The following is a 16,487-nucleotide window of genomic DNA, read 5'->3' as shown; positions in this document are numbered from 1 at the left end:
CTGAGAGTCTTACCCGGTAAGTGACGTTGACGACTCTTACCACGGTTAGCACTTACCAGGTTAGTTGTTGCATACGATACCGTTTTGGTGGACTTAAATCTTACCCGATAAGTAATTGATAGTTTTGAATTTTTCCGGTAAGCACTTACCCGGGTAAGTGTTGGTAAACAGCCCCTAAATATATTTATTTTCAACCAATTTAACAAAGTTCCAATTTTTTTTTCTATCTCATACTTATTTTAACGAGATTAACATTTGATAACGTGGATACTTATTTATTACAGAATATTTACAAGAGGGTTAAGACATTTAAGGGTTTGTTTGTTAGCAATTTAATGGGACTTAAAACTTATGCAGTCAGCTATATATGACTGTTTAGTAGTAAATGATATAAAAAATGACTTATTCAATAAGCTGCATAAAACTGATTTTTGTTTTTTCAAATGTATATTTTGAATTAAAGAACATACTAATTTCATATATTAAAAAAACCCTCCGAAAAGTTTATCCATTTATCTATACTATATTATAAAATATTTGACAAAAACTCTTAAAAACATTTTTTAAGAATGAAGTACTGTTTATTGATGCATATTATTTAAAATTCAAGATTACAAGTAAATTATGCATAAATACAACTTATTAAAGTTTTATATTTGAATTTGTGTAACTAATTGCAGATAAACATAATCAAATAGAGGATAAACATCTCATTTTAAATATAAAAAATCTAAAATATAATTAACATATATTGAGTTATAATAAAATACTTAATTATTATCTTTATAAAAATTATATTATTAAGCCAAAAATAAAAAAAAAACGAATTAAAAAAGTACACAAAAAGAAATTTTAAATAATTAGTTTGGTACCAAAATCAATATTTTTTTAAAAATTTTATGATATATTTTTATATTTACATTTTATTCAAAAATAAAAATACTATTACTTCTTCAAAACCATATAAAATTGGATTATAATATATAACCAGGCCGTTTGACAATTGCTGGATGGTTTTGTGCAGAATAATTAAGTGGTCAAAATTATTAAGAGACTCTCATGATATAGTGTAAAATAAAAAACAATTGTTTGGTAATTGTGTACAATAAAATTATGACTCTTAATAATTAAGGGACTTAATAATTAAGGAAGATCCAAGATACAAAATCATTCAAAAAAATTTAGAACCATTTAAAAACAAACTTTTTTTTACGAAACAAGATTCAACCTTCTGATTCTGATAGAGACTAACGAAACTATATTTGGTAAACAAAAACCCTTCAATTTTATTGCGATTGTATTTTGCCCTTGTATTTTGCCCTTGCATTAGACAGGAGGTAAAAAACCAGAGTTCGACCCTGCAAAAACACAGTCCGAAGCAGCGCCACCGTCAAACGGAGAAGAAAATGAAGAATATTCCGGTGATTCTTATGGGTTGCGGAGGGGTGGGAAGGCAACTACTCCAGCACATCGTCTCTTGTCGAACTCTTCACGCAAACAAGGTAGAACACTAATTTCATCTCTTCAACTTCAGCTGCATTGATCATGTTTTCGTTCGATTAGTATACGTTTTGAACGATTAACTGTGATGTATTTCAAAATTGATTGCGATTTTGATTAGAGGAATGTAGTTGATTCCGGTTCATATTGGTTCGTTTGATGTCGAAAATGGTACTAAATTAAGACCACATGTGTTCTTCCACGCAATTGGACATATTGTGCACACCGATTCTTATGTATGGTCAAACAGATGATTCTTTTGACTTGCATAATATGATCTCTGCTGCAAATTGTACAGTTTCCTATTTAGAGTGTTGGTTATAAAGTTCAATCAAGCTGACCACAAGGGTGGTGCCTGATTGGTTTGAGCTTGGCTCTAAAGGTCAAAAGTACGAGGAGGTCCAGGTTCAAATCCAAGGTGGAATAAAAATGCCCTTGTGGCCACGGAGGTTCAAATGCGGTGACCCCGGGCTATCTACAAAGCAGGTTGTCGCGCTGGGATTAGTTTGCTCGCATAGCGGGTTGGATATAAAGGTTAATAAAAAAAATATGCTAGAAAAATATGAATTGATATGGGACAGTGAAGAGAGTCCCTCAAAGGTCATTGATATTCATCTTCTAGTTGATGCCACCTTCAATGCATCATATAATGAATGTCTGAGTAAATATTGGTTCTTTATGAGCTTGTAAAATGGATATCTCATAAAATTTTGGCACTGGCGTATGAATTCATATAATGAATGTCTGAGTAAATCATGTGTTTGACAGGGAGTTCGTTTGCGAGTTGTGGGTGTATGCGATAGTAAATCATGTCTTGTTGCACGAGATGCGTTATCTATGGAACTCAATGATACCTTTTTGACGGACATTTGCCGGATCAAGTCAGATGGCTTGCCCTTGCAAACGTGTATCGACCCTGGTAATTCCATCGATATCTTTGTAGCAGCAGCAGGAGTTACGTATGAGTTTGTATTCTTTCATCTTTTTCTCCCCCTGTTGCAAATTTTCTGTTATTTCTGGGGTTGAAAGATGAGAGGAGAACTCAAGTTATTCATACTAAATAGTCACTGAACATGCTTTTTTTCTAATACTTCTGTAGGTAACTACGAAGCTTTTCCATATCCTGAATCCATGAGAAAACTCACCGACATTGCTACTCGTCTAGGTAAATATGTCATTCTGTGAGTTAACCATTGTCTAATGTTATTATGTATGTAGGAACTTGTAAGCATGTGATCATGTATGGACCCACGGCACATAAAGTGTGCACACACACACACACATATATATGCTTCTTCTTGAGAAAGGTCTTCTTTATAGCGTTGTTTGTTTGAATTACCGTGCAGCTTTTGCACTTATTGATTGCTCTGCGAGTTCAGAGACCATCGAAGTGATTAACCAGGCAATAAGCTTGGGGTGCTGTGCGGTGCTAGCCAATAAGAAGCCTCTTACTTGTTCAATGGTAATTTGTCCGTTAAGATTAAGCTCTCGCTTTGAGGATTTCTTTTCAATTTTTTGTTGTGATGGGGGTAATGCTGGCGGTATCATCTTTCATCTCCCAATATGAAATTGTAAACTGGGTTGGGAAATAAAATGAGAAATATCTGCTCATTTACGAATTTGCAATTAAAAATAAACCACTCAACTTTGGTCTTTTGCAGGAGGAATTTGATAAGCTGTTCATACAACCACGCCGCATTAGGCATGAATCAACTGTAAGTAGTGCTATTTTCGTATTTCACAGCCGATCATTCTCGTCTGTATGTATAGATAATTTGTTGCGATCGGTTGGTTGCATGCTTGTGTGCCGAATCTGGGGATCGTCACTTGCATAGTCTCCCATATTTGATAGAAAGCAACCGACTTTCTTCTCCTTTTTCTAAAACAAGAATGTTCAAGGTGTCAATGGGCTGACTATTGATGTACATCTCCTCCGTTTTTCTGTCTTTTCCCTTTTCGTATTGGTACTTCAGGTCGGTGCCGGCCTCCCTGTTATAGCATCATTAAATCGTATTCTTTCATCTGGAGACACCATCTATCGAATAATTGGGAGCTTGAGTGGTAATGAAAATTGATAACTTACATTTGTAAGCATTAGGGGCCGTTTACCAAACGCTTACTCGGGTAAGCGTTTACCAAGTCAGATTATCTAACCGGATGAATATGGTAAGGACCAAGAATCTTACCCGATAAGAGCGAGACAAGAACCAAAAGTCTTACCCGGTAAGTGAAAGTGACGACTCTTACTACGGTAAGCGATTACCGGATAAAGTGTTGTATGCAATGTCGTTTTGGTGGACTAAAATCTTACCTGATTAATAAATAATAGTGCTAAATTTTACTGGTAAGCACTTACCGGGTAATTATTTGGTAAACGGCCTCTTAGTCTTGTTGGGTGGCTTATCTGCATTCAGAAGTAGCTATGAATGTTTGATACTTTGATCCCTTTTTGTATCCAAAAACAGGTACTTTGGGATATGTAATGAGCGAGGTAGAAGATGGAAAACCATTCAGTGAAGTTGTTAAAGCTGCTAAAGGCCTTGGCTATACTGAACCAGGTCAGATTTATTTATTGGGCATACCATTCCCAACTGAGGTTACTTTTCATAATTATATGCGTACTGGGCCGCTAAAACATGCTTTCTTACTACTTGATTAGCGAAATATCGTAAAGGTTTTGACAAGACAAATTTTGTTAATGTTGTGCAAATAAAGAACTCACATCCAGAGGCAAAGAAGAATTAGTGAAAAAGGAATGTTGAAAAGATACATGATCCTTCACCAATATATATAGGGTTGGGTTCACGTGAGACCAAGGGTTTTTCGTGAGACCCGTAAGACTAATTTATGTTCAACTTTATAAGCTAATGATCTAATGGTCTAAAGTTGCACGGTGACAATTTTGTGACTATTGAGAAGTCTCGTGACAATTTTGTGATTATGAATGTTCAGATTATAGATCTAAATCCAAGGGTTGAGAATTGGTCTTACGGGTCCCACGAAAAACCCTTGGTCTCACATGATCCCAAGTCTATATATATATATATATATATATATATATGTTGAGAATTGGTCTTACGGGTGTCACGAAAAACCCTTGGTCTCACATGATCCCAAGTTTATATATATATAGGTCCAATGACTTGAGACTGGACTAAAAAAATGAAACTCACTATTATAACTAATGCTAGCAGCTATTATCAAATATTCATCTATGTTCTTCACTTCTGCTTGTGACATGTTCATATCAGGACCAATCTTGGTCTCTTTGACATGAATTAAGTCAATCATATTCGTAAATTTCACTTATCTTAAACTTATCTTGTTCAGATCCTCGTGATGATCTCAGCGGGATGGATGTTGCAAGAAAGGTTTGTATCTCATCTCTATCTCTGTATAAGTTCTGGTAACTTTGTTAATCTGCTGTTCTCCCTCTGAAACCAACTTTTGTGATTAGTTCATCACTGCACCGCATAAACATACGATTTATGTACTCCTCAAAAGGAATGTGATAAACCGCAAGGGTGGTGCCTGATTGGTTTGAGCTTGGCTCCAAAGGTCAAAAGTGCCAGGAGGTCCCAGGTTCAAATCCAAGGAGGAACAAAAATCCCCTTGTGGCCATGGAGGTTCAAATGCGGTGACTCCGGGCTATCTGCAAAGCAGGTGGTCCCCCTGGGATTAGTCAGGTTGGATATCCAGGTTAATCAAAAAAGAAGAAAGGAATGTGATGCTATAATCAGTTCATGTGTTTCATGCTCTTCATCTTCCATATCTATCATCATCACCAAGCACCATCGCTCATCACCACCATACACCGCCTTCCATCACCACAGCACCACTAGTTTTGACCAGTTTTCCATCAGAAGGCCTCACCGCACTGCAACCTTCTCTACGAATGTTGACAGCCTTCTTGTTTCTTTGACCTGTTCTTCCTCTCTGGGATTGGCTGACCTCTGGCTGCCTTGTCGGTGTCGTGTTCATCTTAAATTGGTCCTTATTCGTAAGTTTCAGAAAATTCAAGGGTCCTTATTTGCTAGACAGTCGAGTGACCTTTTGACACTTGATCGATTAAGTGAGCATTAGACGAACCATAAGCTGCTCGTTTTGATCATCAAAACATAATCATTTTTATTTATGTGCATGCATGAGAATTAAAATCTTGATATAATATTTGATAAACTTCTCTAAGGGGCCGTTTACCAAACACTTATCCGGGTAAGCGCTTACCAAGTCACATTACCTCACCGGAGAATATGATAAGGACCAAGAATCTTACCCGGTAAGTGAGGATGACGACTCTTACCATGGTAAGCGCTTACCGGGTAAATTGTTGCATACAATGTCGTTTTGATGGACTAAAATCTTACCCGGTAAGTAAATAATAGTGTTAAAGTTTACCGGTAAGCACTTACCGGATAAGTGTTTGGTAAACGACCCCTAAATGACCATAGTTATTGTTCCACTGATACCATTCCTCGAAAAGCAATGATAAGAATAAGGTTTAAGTTTAAAAAAACCGATTGATGAACACAAGTTCATGAAATTCGATCGATCACTGCTTATTTTAAAAAGCTTATTTAATGTAACAACACATCCGTCACTGGCAAACGTGTTAAAATATATCCGTTTTTCGGGCTTGAAAGTAGGATGACAAAGGAAAAACCCGATCAGAACATAAGGTATAATGGCCATAAAAAGCGTTTAAAAAATGTACGAGCCAAACATATATCTGTTCCTCCCACTCTTTATCGAGTTAAAATGTGCGCTTTTTTCTTGAACAGGGTCTGATCCTTGCACGACTTCTTGGTCACCGTATGGACATGAGTAGCATCAAGGTAGGTTATTATGCAAACATATTCGGGTTTTGATGTATTAACGTTCTTCATTGGTGACATTCGTATCTATGCAAAGATTGAAAGTTTGTACCCTGATAAAATGGGCCCGAATGCAATGCCTCTGGAAGACTTCTTAGTAAATGGTCTGCCATCGCTGGATGACGATATTAAAGAGAGAATCAAGAAAGCTTCTTCAAATGGGAACGTTCTGCGCTATGTTTGTGTCATTGAGAACTCGAGGTATCTTTCCGTTCATTTTGTTGGTTAACAATCAATGGGGGAAAAAGAATGAGCCTAACAGAGCTTAATGAAACAGACAAACAACACCTAACTTTCGTTTGAACTTCTGATAGGTGCAACGTTGGAATTCAAGAACTCCCTAAAGAATCGGCTTTGGGCAGATTGAGAGGAAGCGACAATGTGGTACGCTCTTAAATCGGTTTTTTGTTACTCCCTCCGTCTCATGAAACTTGCAATATATGCTACGGAAATCGCAATATGTTTCTTTTTTTGGAAAGTTTTCGTCTTTTTTAGGACAAACGGAGTTGCAATTGTGGCAAAGCACATTTTTTTTCTTCATTTTGTTGGTTTATGCGGCCTTAGAAACATAGAAAATGTGATAGCGGTTCTTAGTTACTCGATCCAATAGAACACGGACCATATGGTGGGGTTTAGGTTTTAGGGATTAGGGTTTATCTTTTTTACTTCTCATATATTGTGTCTGCTTTTAGAAACAACTGCTCTACTCTTTGAAGTAGAGGACCTTCAGATGGATATATGGAGCATGTTTGGTTTGTTTATATTTGATTATATCTGTGTGGGTAATACTGGGTTCGTTTAGTTTCGTATAAATGAACAGAGCCTAAGTTTGCCGACTTATAGTCAACATCATAATTCTCATTTCTCAACTGAAAATTGATGAGTGAAAACTTGAGTGCAGGTGGAGATATACAGTCGATGTTACAAAGAACAACCGTTGGTGATACAAGGCGCTGGAGCAGGCAACGACACTACGGCAGCCGGTGTTCTTGCTGATATTCTTGATCTTCAGGATCTATTTCCTTAGAAACTTTTTCCTCGTGAAATTATTTCCGTTGAAGATACTTTTGCAATGCACTCGACTTATTTGTAACTTGTAATAGGTCTCGTTGCAAGTGACCAACGAGACAGTGTAAACCTTGAGGGCCAACTCAACTGACAAATAAAGTCTAAGGCATATGGCTCCCGGCATAGATCGTTAGTTAGTTTGCTCAGGGTCTTTGGTATTTTTCTTCCTGTTATCTCTAGAACCCATTGGGATTAATTGAGGTGTGTGCAAACGTGTATTCACAATTACCAAAAAAAAGATGGGGTTATGGGTTATGAGTTACGACTAATAACTGTGTAAGATGATATTAGTTCGTGAAACAGAAGAATCTTTCAAAGGTGTGGGCGTGTTCATCGATTGAAATTCATTGGATGTAAGGGGAATTGAACTAATTTTAACATCCATTGGATGTTTTATTTTGCAAACCGATCCAATCTAATAGATGATTGATCAGTTCAGTTCATCCTACGGATTGGATTGGATCCATCTAAATGTTAACAAATATCCCCATGAAGTGAGTGTTCTTAAAGGGGGAGAACTACATTTTTTGTCACTAGAAGACTTATTATATCCTTTGTTACGACCCAATTCTTGAAATTTGGGACACAAGTTGGGTCGAATTAATAAATGGATAGGGCCCCACGGCTTCAATTAATTTCAGCGAATGGGATTAGATACCCCAGTAGTCCTAGCTGGTAGGCGTCTGTAGGTGGCTTTTTAAGTCCGCCGTCAAATCCCAGAGCTCAACTTTGGACAGGCGGTGGAAACTACATAAGCCAGATGATGGAACGGGAAGACCTAGGATGTAGAAGATCATAACTGTACAATGCAACGAGAAACAACTTTATTTTAATGTTTTATTTTATTATTTGTCTCTGTCGATGTTATAATATGATTTTATGTGTTTTTAAAAAAGCAATAATGATTTTATTTTTGAATAAAATATAAATTTGAAGATATCATAAAAATTTTAAAAATATATATATCAATGTTAATATCAAATCAACTATTCAAAAGTTCTTATTTTTTATGTAATTTCTTTAATTAATTTATTTTATTATAATTTAATTTAAGTTTAATAACGAAATAATTTATTTTTGATTTAATAATRTAACATTTTATAAAAATAATAATTAAGTGTTTTGTTAGAATTCAATGATTATCCTAATTATATTTTAGATTTTTTACATTTAAAATAAGATGTTTATCCTATATTTGATTATGTTTATCTGCAGTTAGTTACACGAATTCAGATATGAAGCTTTAATAAGTTGTACTTACACACAACTATTTGCAATCTTGAGTTTTAAGTAATATGCATTAATAAACAGTACTTTACGCATAAAAGATGGTTTTTAAGAGTTTTTATCAAATGCTTTATAATATAATATATATATATATATATATATATATATATGAAGTTTGTTATAACTTCAAGGGTTTAAAGTTTAGGATTTAGGATTGAAGGACCCATAGGATTAGTTGAGGTGCGGTAACTGTAAGCAACATATGCTTCTTCCATTCCATTCCCAACAAAGAGGTACATTTTGAATTTGAGATTGATGAAGCTAAATTTGAACTTCAATTTGACATGAAGAAGATGTCCAAGAATTTTCTTGAAAACTAGAATGAATTATAGAACAAGTGCCACCTTTGTCTCTAAATTATTTTCTTGTCGTCCATCGTCGTTTTTGATTTTCTGTTTCAATGATCAACGGTGATAAATCCGAGCTTAATTTTTTCCATCAATCACTAGCCACGTCACCTTGACTTCCAAAAACGTGCAAGTGATACTAAACCACAATCATAACGCTTGAATTACATAAGACTTCACGAGAATCCACATTCACAATGCAAAACGTGCCACAATAGCATAACGGGTTTCAACAGTTCTACCATGTTGGTCGATCAATCAGAAAAGGAAGACTAATTTTCGAGTCTGATAAATGCAAACCAGATCAAGCGGCAAGAACTAGATATACGATCAAATGACCATGCCAAGCGAAAATGATGACTTAATGCGGGCAATCATCCAACATTTTTGATAATCCAATCATCACGAAGTAGGGTCTACAGAGGGTAAGATGTACATAAGCCTTACCTTTAGCTCTACCCAGAGGAGTGAAGAGACTGTCTATGAAGACCCCATATACATGTTTACAAACACACCCACTAAATCCCACGGTAACCTGTACCTGTACCTGTACCCGTACCCATACCCGTACCCTGGGTTAAGAAAAGGATTTTGCTTAGAACAGGAATCATTTATATCCGAAAAGGTCTGCTACTTGTGTTGGTTGCTAAGATGTCTGTCTAATTCACTTGGAAAGTAATAACACCACTTACCGGACATTCTTCGGTTCAAACTGAAAATAAAAAGGTTTTAATGGGGTTTGTTTGCATTGATTCATCGGCCAAGATACGCAACGCGGTCCTTCTGTATTGCCTGCGACAAGTAGATATCAAAGAGCTCACACCGAATTGGCATTTCCATCTCATAAAATGGATTCTTCAAAACATAATCTGTGTATAGTTCATAAATATGTTTCAACAGATGCTCCATGTGCTGTGTTCCAGGTTCAGATACCACAAAAAACTTCGTCCCTGCCAAAATATGATATGATTAACAAAACGAACCCTGTATATCCCACATAAACCTTACATCTACCCCAAGGGATTACGAGTGAAGACACTTGGCTTGCAAAACAAAAGATAATAACTGGGAACAAGTGTGGTTAAGTAGCTGCAAAGTTACAAATAAGCAACAAGTATAGTGCCATAAAACAAACTACTAAAGCCGGAGGAACACTAAACAGTAAAAATAAGGTTTGCACACGGTAAAAACAGGATATACGTAAAGGGTCCCACATGTTAAGAAGATGCATTTTCCTAAAAGAGCTATCTGGGGTTTATAAAGAAAAATTATTAGGTTTACATATCTCGGTCTATTGGGTTATCATTGAAGAAGGTTCAGGGGCTGTTTGGTTGGTTTTTCATTAAGTACTATATGAATAAAGCTGCTTTGTGGATTAATCTGTCTTTAGACCAGGAAGGTTTTTGTTTGGAAGAGTTTTTTTTCATAGATGGAAGGAGCATGTTTTTTAATTTGGAGAGGCAGGTTTGGGAAAATTTGGCTTTCTGCATAAGTTCCATCCTAAATACTTGTTGAATAAGCCACTTTCTACAGCATTAAACCAGTCATGTATAGCTGACCGAATAAGTTGTGAGTCCCATTAAGCTGCTAACAAACAGTGTCAGACTAGTGAAGGCAGCAGGTGGAGTATAAATAAAAAAAACATAAAATTCTCATAAAGCAATGAATTTAATTAGTCTTACCAAACCTAATGACAATAATAACTATGAAGTCTAAAACAAATGCCATGCATCAAATTACAAATCTCTCCCCCCCAACAAAAGATCCCGTCCTCGTTTAACAGCCTAGTTTAAGGGCTAAGGAAATATATATTGATATAAAACCTTGTTAAATATCAAAACAATGATGAATAGCACGATCGATTTACACATCGGTCAATGTCAGGATGCCGTAAATTATTGAGATAGGTTACTAGGGTATAGAAGCTGAAATTAAATAAAACGAGCATTTAAGTAGTTAGAATATTCTAAATTAGTTTTCCCTCCTACCTTGGACTTCCAAATTAGTTTTAGAAAATCCCATCAATGGATATGGTAGAGGAACGAAAGTGGCCGGCGGCAGTGTACACACACACCGGCTGATGTAGGGTGGGATAAAGTTATAGTTAAGTATACACAAAGTTCTCTCTTCTCTCCTCAGTGCACATGTTCTTCATATTTTTTGTCTCTCACTGTCACCTTCTTCCACATTTTGTTCCTCTTCCTCATTTTTGTTCACTTTCTTTGTCTCAACTAATTCCATATTGAAAGTGGAGGGGGGTTAAGAAGAATACGGAATGAATGGATCGGAGAAAACAATGAATGTCAATGAAATGAAGATGAATGAATCCCAATGATCAAAGGTCCAAAACAAATGAAACATCTCAAGATCCATGTCCTTATTTATGTTGAGGAAACAAGTGTATTTGCAAAACATTTTCCTACTCGAAATCTTCCTACGAAGCGTAAACAAGCAAGCACAAATTCATTCCTAAATGCCTCTTCCATCTGTGGGTGAGTTCATCTACAACCATGGCATCTTATCTATGCACCCAAAATAAAGTATTTCCCCATCAAATCATTATTTCATCTCTCTCCATATTTCTTCCCAAAAAATGGCATCTGGCAAGATCTTAGCATTTATAATCCTCTTAAGTATTTTTCTATGTCATGATTACAACCTATCACAACAACCCATACCTTATGCTTAGCATTACTATGGTGTAATATGGGAAAGAAAGCGAGGAAAGAAGGATAGTGAAGAAGCCAGGAAGAAGAATGAGCGGTGAAAGAACAATGGATGCAACACTAGTGCTAATTTATATATATATATATATATATATATATATATATATATAGGGAGAGAGAGAGAGAGAGTCAGGTTCATATGAAAACAATAACCAAATAAGAGAATAAGAAAACGGTTGAATCACATGTGCTTTTACACTAAAATCACGTGTAAAATCACACGTGATTCACGCGACTTTGGCCCGACCTGACGTCACGGGCCACGTAGCCCACACACCGTAGCGTTGATTGTTAGTGTAAACTAACCTATGATTTGGCCATTTTCCTGTTCTTTTATTTGGTTATTGTTCTCGTTTGAACCTCCCTCCCTCTCTCTCTCTCTCTCTCTCTATATATATATATATATACATATATGCTAATTTGAGATGAGGGAGGGGATATATTTTTTTGAACAAACCATTTTACCCATTAAAAGTGAGCAACTGAGTAAGTACTTAAAAATGGTGTAACTATTTCACGTGGAATGTAACTTATTTGTACCATGATTATCCATGTAAAAGGGTGATTATTGGTGTGATCAACACCCTAGTGTGACACGGGAATTAATACAAACGTTTCAGCTACATACCAAAACCCAATGGAACACTGAATTCTCTCCATTTTGAAAGAACAAAAGGCACAAGTTTCCTGATATTAGAACTAATACTCTTGAGGGTTAGTTAAACATCACACGGTATTTGTATAGTATTTTAACCTAGATAGAAAGTATTCATCAAAGAATAAGAGGAGAGCAAAGCGCCAATAAGGTTCGAACTTCATATAAATTTGTAGGACGAAAGGTAACTTTTTTCTACGCTTGTAGTCAAACTTTTAGCTCAATAATATTCTACAGGGAGTAAATAACAACATAACATGGTTTCATATCCTCTTCCATCATCAAATAGCATAAATTCACCAAATAAATATGAATTAACAACATACCGGTAAGAGATTGAAAGCAATGGAGATCAAATGTGTCAGCTTCAAGGAGTTCAATACCGGAGCAACCAGAAATAGGGGACAATTGCTGAGAGATGGCGTGCATCGAATGCCACAAACTTGCCAATCTCAAACTATCGTTTGTATCCATTCTTCCTGCTAACCCATAATCCTATTCCCATTGTTTGTTCATTAGACAAACCTTGAAGTGGAAAATGATATTTTTTTAAAAGAAGTGCATTTGGGATTCAGGTTTTTACCTTGTAGAAGATGAGACCCCCTGATTTGTTAATGATATAAAGACTGTAAATTGCGGCCATCCTTGTGCAAAACTCCAAGTAGTACAGAACTTCAGAGATGCAAGTGGCAAGAACCAGTAGATGCGGACACAACCAAGGGATTGTTTTGCTGAAGGATTTAGAATGAGTAGGTTGTCAGAATGATTAAGATGCCATGCATAATTTAGTGCCAAATGAAAAATGACTGTTTGGTAAGTGTTCTGAATGGACCGATGAACGACATAAAATTACCATTTTAACCCTGGTATTATTTAGTGTTGATTGAAATATAACTGTTTGGTAAGTGTTATGATTTAAACAATTACAAAAAAAATCAAATTACTTTATATCACAATGCAAATATAAACTACACACAATCTTACTCGTTTGAAACAACATATCATATTAACCCAAACATGGTTTTCAAAATCGCTTGAGGCGTACGCCTCTATGCGAGGTGGTCCAAAACCGCTCATGAGGCGGTGTCTCATGGTCCCTGGATGAGGCTTAAGCCTCAATTGGTGAGGCGGTGCCTTGGTTATAACAATTTCTCCTACATCATTAATGGCTCCCTGACCTAGTTATAACATACAAAAACATGACATATGAACCGTGAATAAAGGATAATTGCACACCGTCCCTCTGCCATAAACGACCAATTGGGCTTAGATTTCTTATCGTTTTTCATAGGTTTTAATACAGTAATGCTTAGAATACTCCATCATCAAGTAATTACTTATGGCTACCAAATCAAACTAAAATTGAATGTGTTCATGTTTGAAGTTTCCATTATATATCTTTTTTATTTAATTCTAGTTAGAAGTATGTTTCCGATGAAATGATGCAACTACGAATGACCTATAGTTTAATCGAAGCATAATTCCTACCAAACAGTGAACTTTAGACTCATCGTCGAACTCGAATCCCCGCCATTAACAAGGTCTGATTTCTCTTTGATTATTGTTCTATTACTTGTTCATCTTCAATCCAAACACAAAATATAATCATCATATATTACATTTGGGATTTATTTATGACTTAAACGCATCGTAGCAGGCGGCATTTGTTCGATTGCGTGATTTAGCTAACGATTCATCATCATAACTCAACCAATTCGAATCGTGATAATATAACATACAATAATACGAAACAAATCGAATCTAAGTATCGAACATTACCTGGAATCGAGGTTCCTTGTCGACGAACCCTAGCTCTCGAGAGTATATGAATTTGCAAGGGATTATTGTTAAAAGATTTACTGAAATTGAAATGGTTTTTCAATCCCTGCTCTTCCGTGTTCTTTATTTTTTGCCAATTGACATGATTACCCCTGTTATTTTTCTGTATTTCCATTTCATACCCAAACGTATGTTTGACTCTCTTTTATTATTTGAGTTGTTACGTCATTGTTATTTTAAGTCTTAATATTCATGGTGTGTTTGGCTTGTAGGATTTCGATGTAATGAGAATGATCAATTTCGTTGACCAAATTTCATTATGACGTTTTCGTTTACCAATGAAATGGAATTGAATTTCATCATTCAATCATATCGAGGAAGGAATTGAATTCCATTGCAATCTTAAGATGACAAAACTACCCCCACTAAATCGGCATGGCAACGGGGAGGGGATGGGGTGGGTTTTCTAATCCCTGGTCACGGCCCTGGTTTTTAGTAATAGCCCCCAGCCCCGGTCCTCGGTAGATATGGGGATTAACATCCCAACTCCGGTCAATCCCTAGTCAAACCCCATAAAGAATATTCGTTAGTTTGAGTATACCGGGGATCCCGGCCCCAACTCCTGTTTGAGTAACATCCCCCGACCTCATTCCCAGTTTAAGTCTATCGAGGATCCCCGAGCCCGGCTAGCAGGGAATCCCCGTTCAGGTCGGATGAGTCGGGTTCTCCACATGCGCGAGGCAAATCACCATCCTTGCCACTAAATCATTTTTCTTGATCTATTATATCTGTAGGTTAAGATTAAAAATAAACACATCCAAAAAAGGGTATTTTGGTCATTTTACACTACTTCCTTTCAAATCATCTGTAAACCAAACAAATATATACCAATTCATTTGATAGATTACATTTAATTTACCCACAACCAAACACTTTGTCAAACCTAATAACATTTAATTCAAATCTCTAATTCCTTCGAAATTTCATTTCATTTGACATTTTTTCATCCATTCAAAAACCATACATGAACCAAACGCCCCCTCGTTTTTTTAGAATGAGCGAATACATCAAAATGTAACAAAATTTTGTTTTGGTTCCTTTTTAAAGATTTTGGTTCGTATTTTTGTAATTTTGAAGTATCTTCTCAATTACTATAGCAGTTGTTCAATTAATTCTATTGTACTCGTCTTACTTAATAAACTGCTTTTTAGCATACGTTGCATCGTTTGATTTTGATGTGATGTTTTTCCTCATCACGTGTAATCCTCAATTTGCCCTTACAACCCCCTTGACCATCATACTTTCTGCCATGCTCATCGGTACCACAATGCATCTCCTGCAAACACACCCAAATCACTGTTTACACCTATCAATATATCCATGATGGGAGCAACTCCCAACTCCGCACTGAAATGCCTTGTTCAGTACCCTATCCAACATGGTCCAGACACATCTGAACATCCTCGTTTCTACAACTTATAACTTCTTCTCACGTGTCTTATTCATCACACAACACTCTGGACCTGTACAACATGATCAGTCTAATGGTTATCTTGAAAAATATAAGACAACACCCTTGTCACAACCACCAGTTTGTCATGTAGACTAGATACAAATAAATATGCCGTTTTCAATGTATAATTTGATTCCTATTAACTTCTATCTTCGTGTCGATACGTTCCATGTTGAAGTTGCACCATACCCCATGAATACTTGATCTTAAAACGACCAGTACACAAATCTTTGTTTCAAAAGCCGTCATCCACTACTCCACCCTTAACTTCACGTCCACACTCTCGACTCCGCTACCAACACAACACAATCAACTAATAACATAAAACCATGAAACACACTTCCTTGAATCCCTCGAGGCTCGAAAAAATGTCGTCCAAAATTCGGGTAGTAAAATGCAAAATCTCTAAAACTTCAAGGACTAAATATTAAATACAACAATTCTCCATCTTCCATAACTTCTCTCCCCCGTGCGCCCCTGCCCTCCTCCGGCAGGTGTCTCGATCCATCATACTTCCGGTTAGAGATGGCCAAATGGGCCCGGCCCGGCCCGAGACCACCGAAGGACTGGGACCGGGACCGACAAAGGACCGGCCCGGGACCGGGACCGGTAAGGACCGGTTATGGGACCGAAAACCGGGACCGGTTGAGGTTTTTGGTAGTTTCGTGGGACCGGGACCGACCGGGACCGGGACCGGTTATGGGACCGACTATGGACCGGCCTGGCCCGGCCGAAAAT

General features: G+C 36.7%; 2 protein-coding genes and 1 long non-coding RNA gene across 3 annotated transcripts in view; 2 read left to right on the top strand and 1 right to left on the bottom strand.

The window, feature by feature from the left end:
- Nucleotides 1–1,350: 1,350 nt before the first annotated feature.
- Nucleotides 1,351–7,697, top strand: LOC112529704 (bifunctional aspartokinase/homoserine dehydrogenase 1). Its single transcript, XM_025141063.1, has 12 exons — nt 1,351–1,502; nt 2,269–2,419; nt 2,600–2,665; nt 2,847–2,962; nt 3,162–3,215; nt 3,474–3,561; nt 3,966–4,058; nt 4,831–4,871; nt 6,282–6,335; nt 6,412–6,575; nt 6,689–6,758; nt 7,276–7,697. The coding sequence occupies exons 1-12, from the start codon at nt 1,407–1,409 to the stop codon at nt 7,399–7,401; spliced, it is 1,119 nt and encodes a 372-aa protein (XP_024996831.1). The 5' UTR covers nt 1,351–1,406; the 3' UTR covers nt 7,402–7,697.
- A 1,519-nt stretch (nt 7,698–9,216) lies between these two features.
- On the bottom strand, nt 9,217–14,306 carry LOC112528906 (trafficking protein particle complex subunit 4-like). The gene is made up of 4 exons (XM_025139935.1): nt 14,237–14,306; nt 13,041–13,188; nt 12,784–12,952; nt 9,217–10,026 (listed from the first exon to the last, which is right to left on the bottom strand). Exons 2-4 carry the CDS (start codon nt 13,098–13,100, stop codon nt 9,830–9,832), a joined length of 426 nt encoding a protein of 141 aa, XP_024995703.1. The 5' UTR covers nt 13,101–13,188; nt 14,237–14,306; the 3' UTR covers nt 9,217–9,829.
- A 1,890-nt stretch (nt 14,307–16,196) lies between these two features.
- LOC112529406 overlaps nt 16,197–16,487 on the top strand; it is a 2,291-nt gene continuing 2,000 nt past the window's right edge. Inside the window, exon 1 of the long non-coding RNA XR_003070922.1 lies at nt 16,197–16,267. This is a non-coding gene — a long non-coding RNA (uncharacterized LOC112529406). The remainder of the gene's footprint in view (nt 16,268–16,487) is intronic.

Source organism: Cynara cardunculus (genome assembly GCF_001531365.2).
Source record: "Cynara cardunculus var. scolymus isolate 2C chromosome LG 16, CcrdV1, whole genome shotgun sequence".
NCBI classification, from domain to species: Eukaryota; Viridiplantae; Streptophyta; class Magnoliopsida; order Asterales; family Asteraceae; genus Cynara; species Cynara cardunculus.
This window is presented reverse-complemented; position numbering and strand designations above follow the sequence as displayed.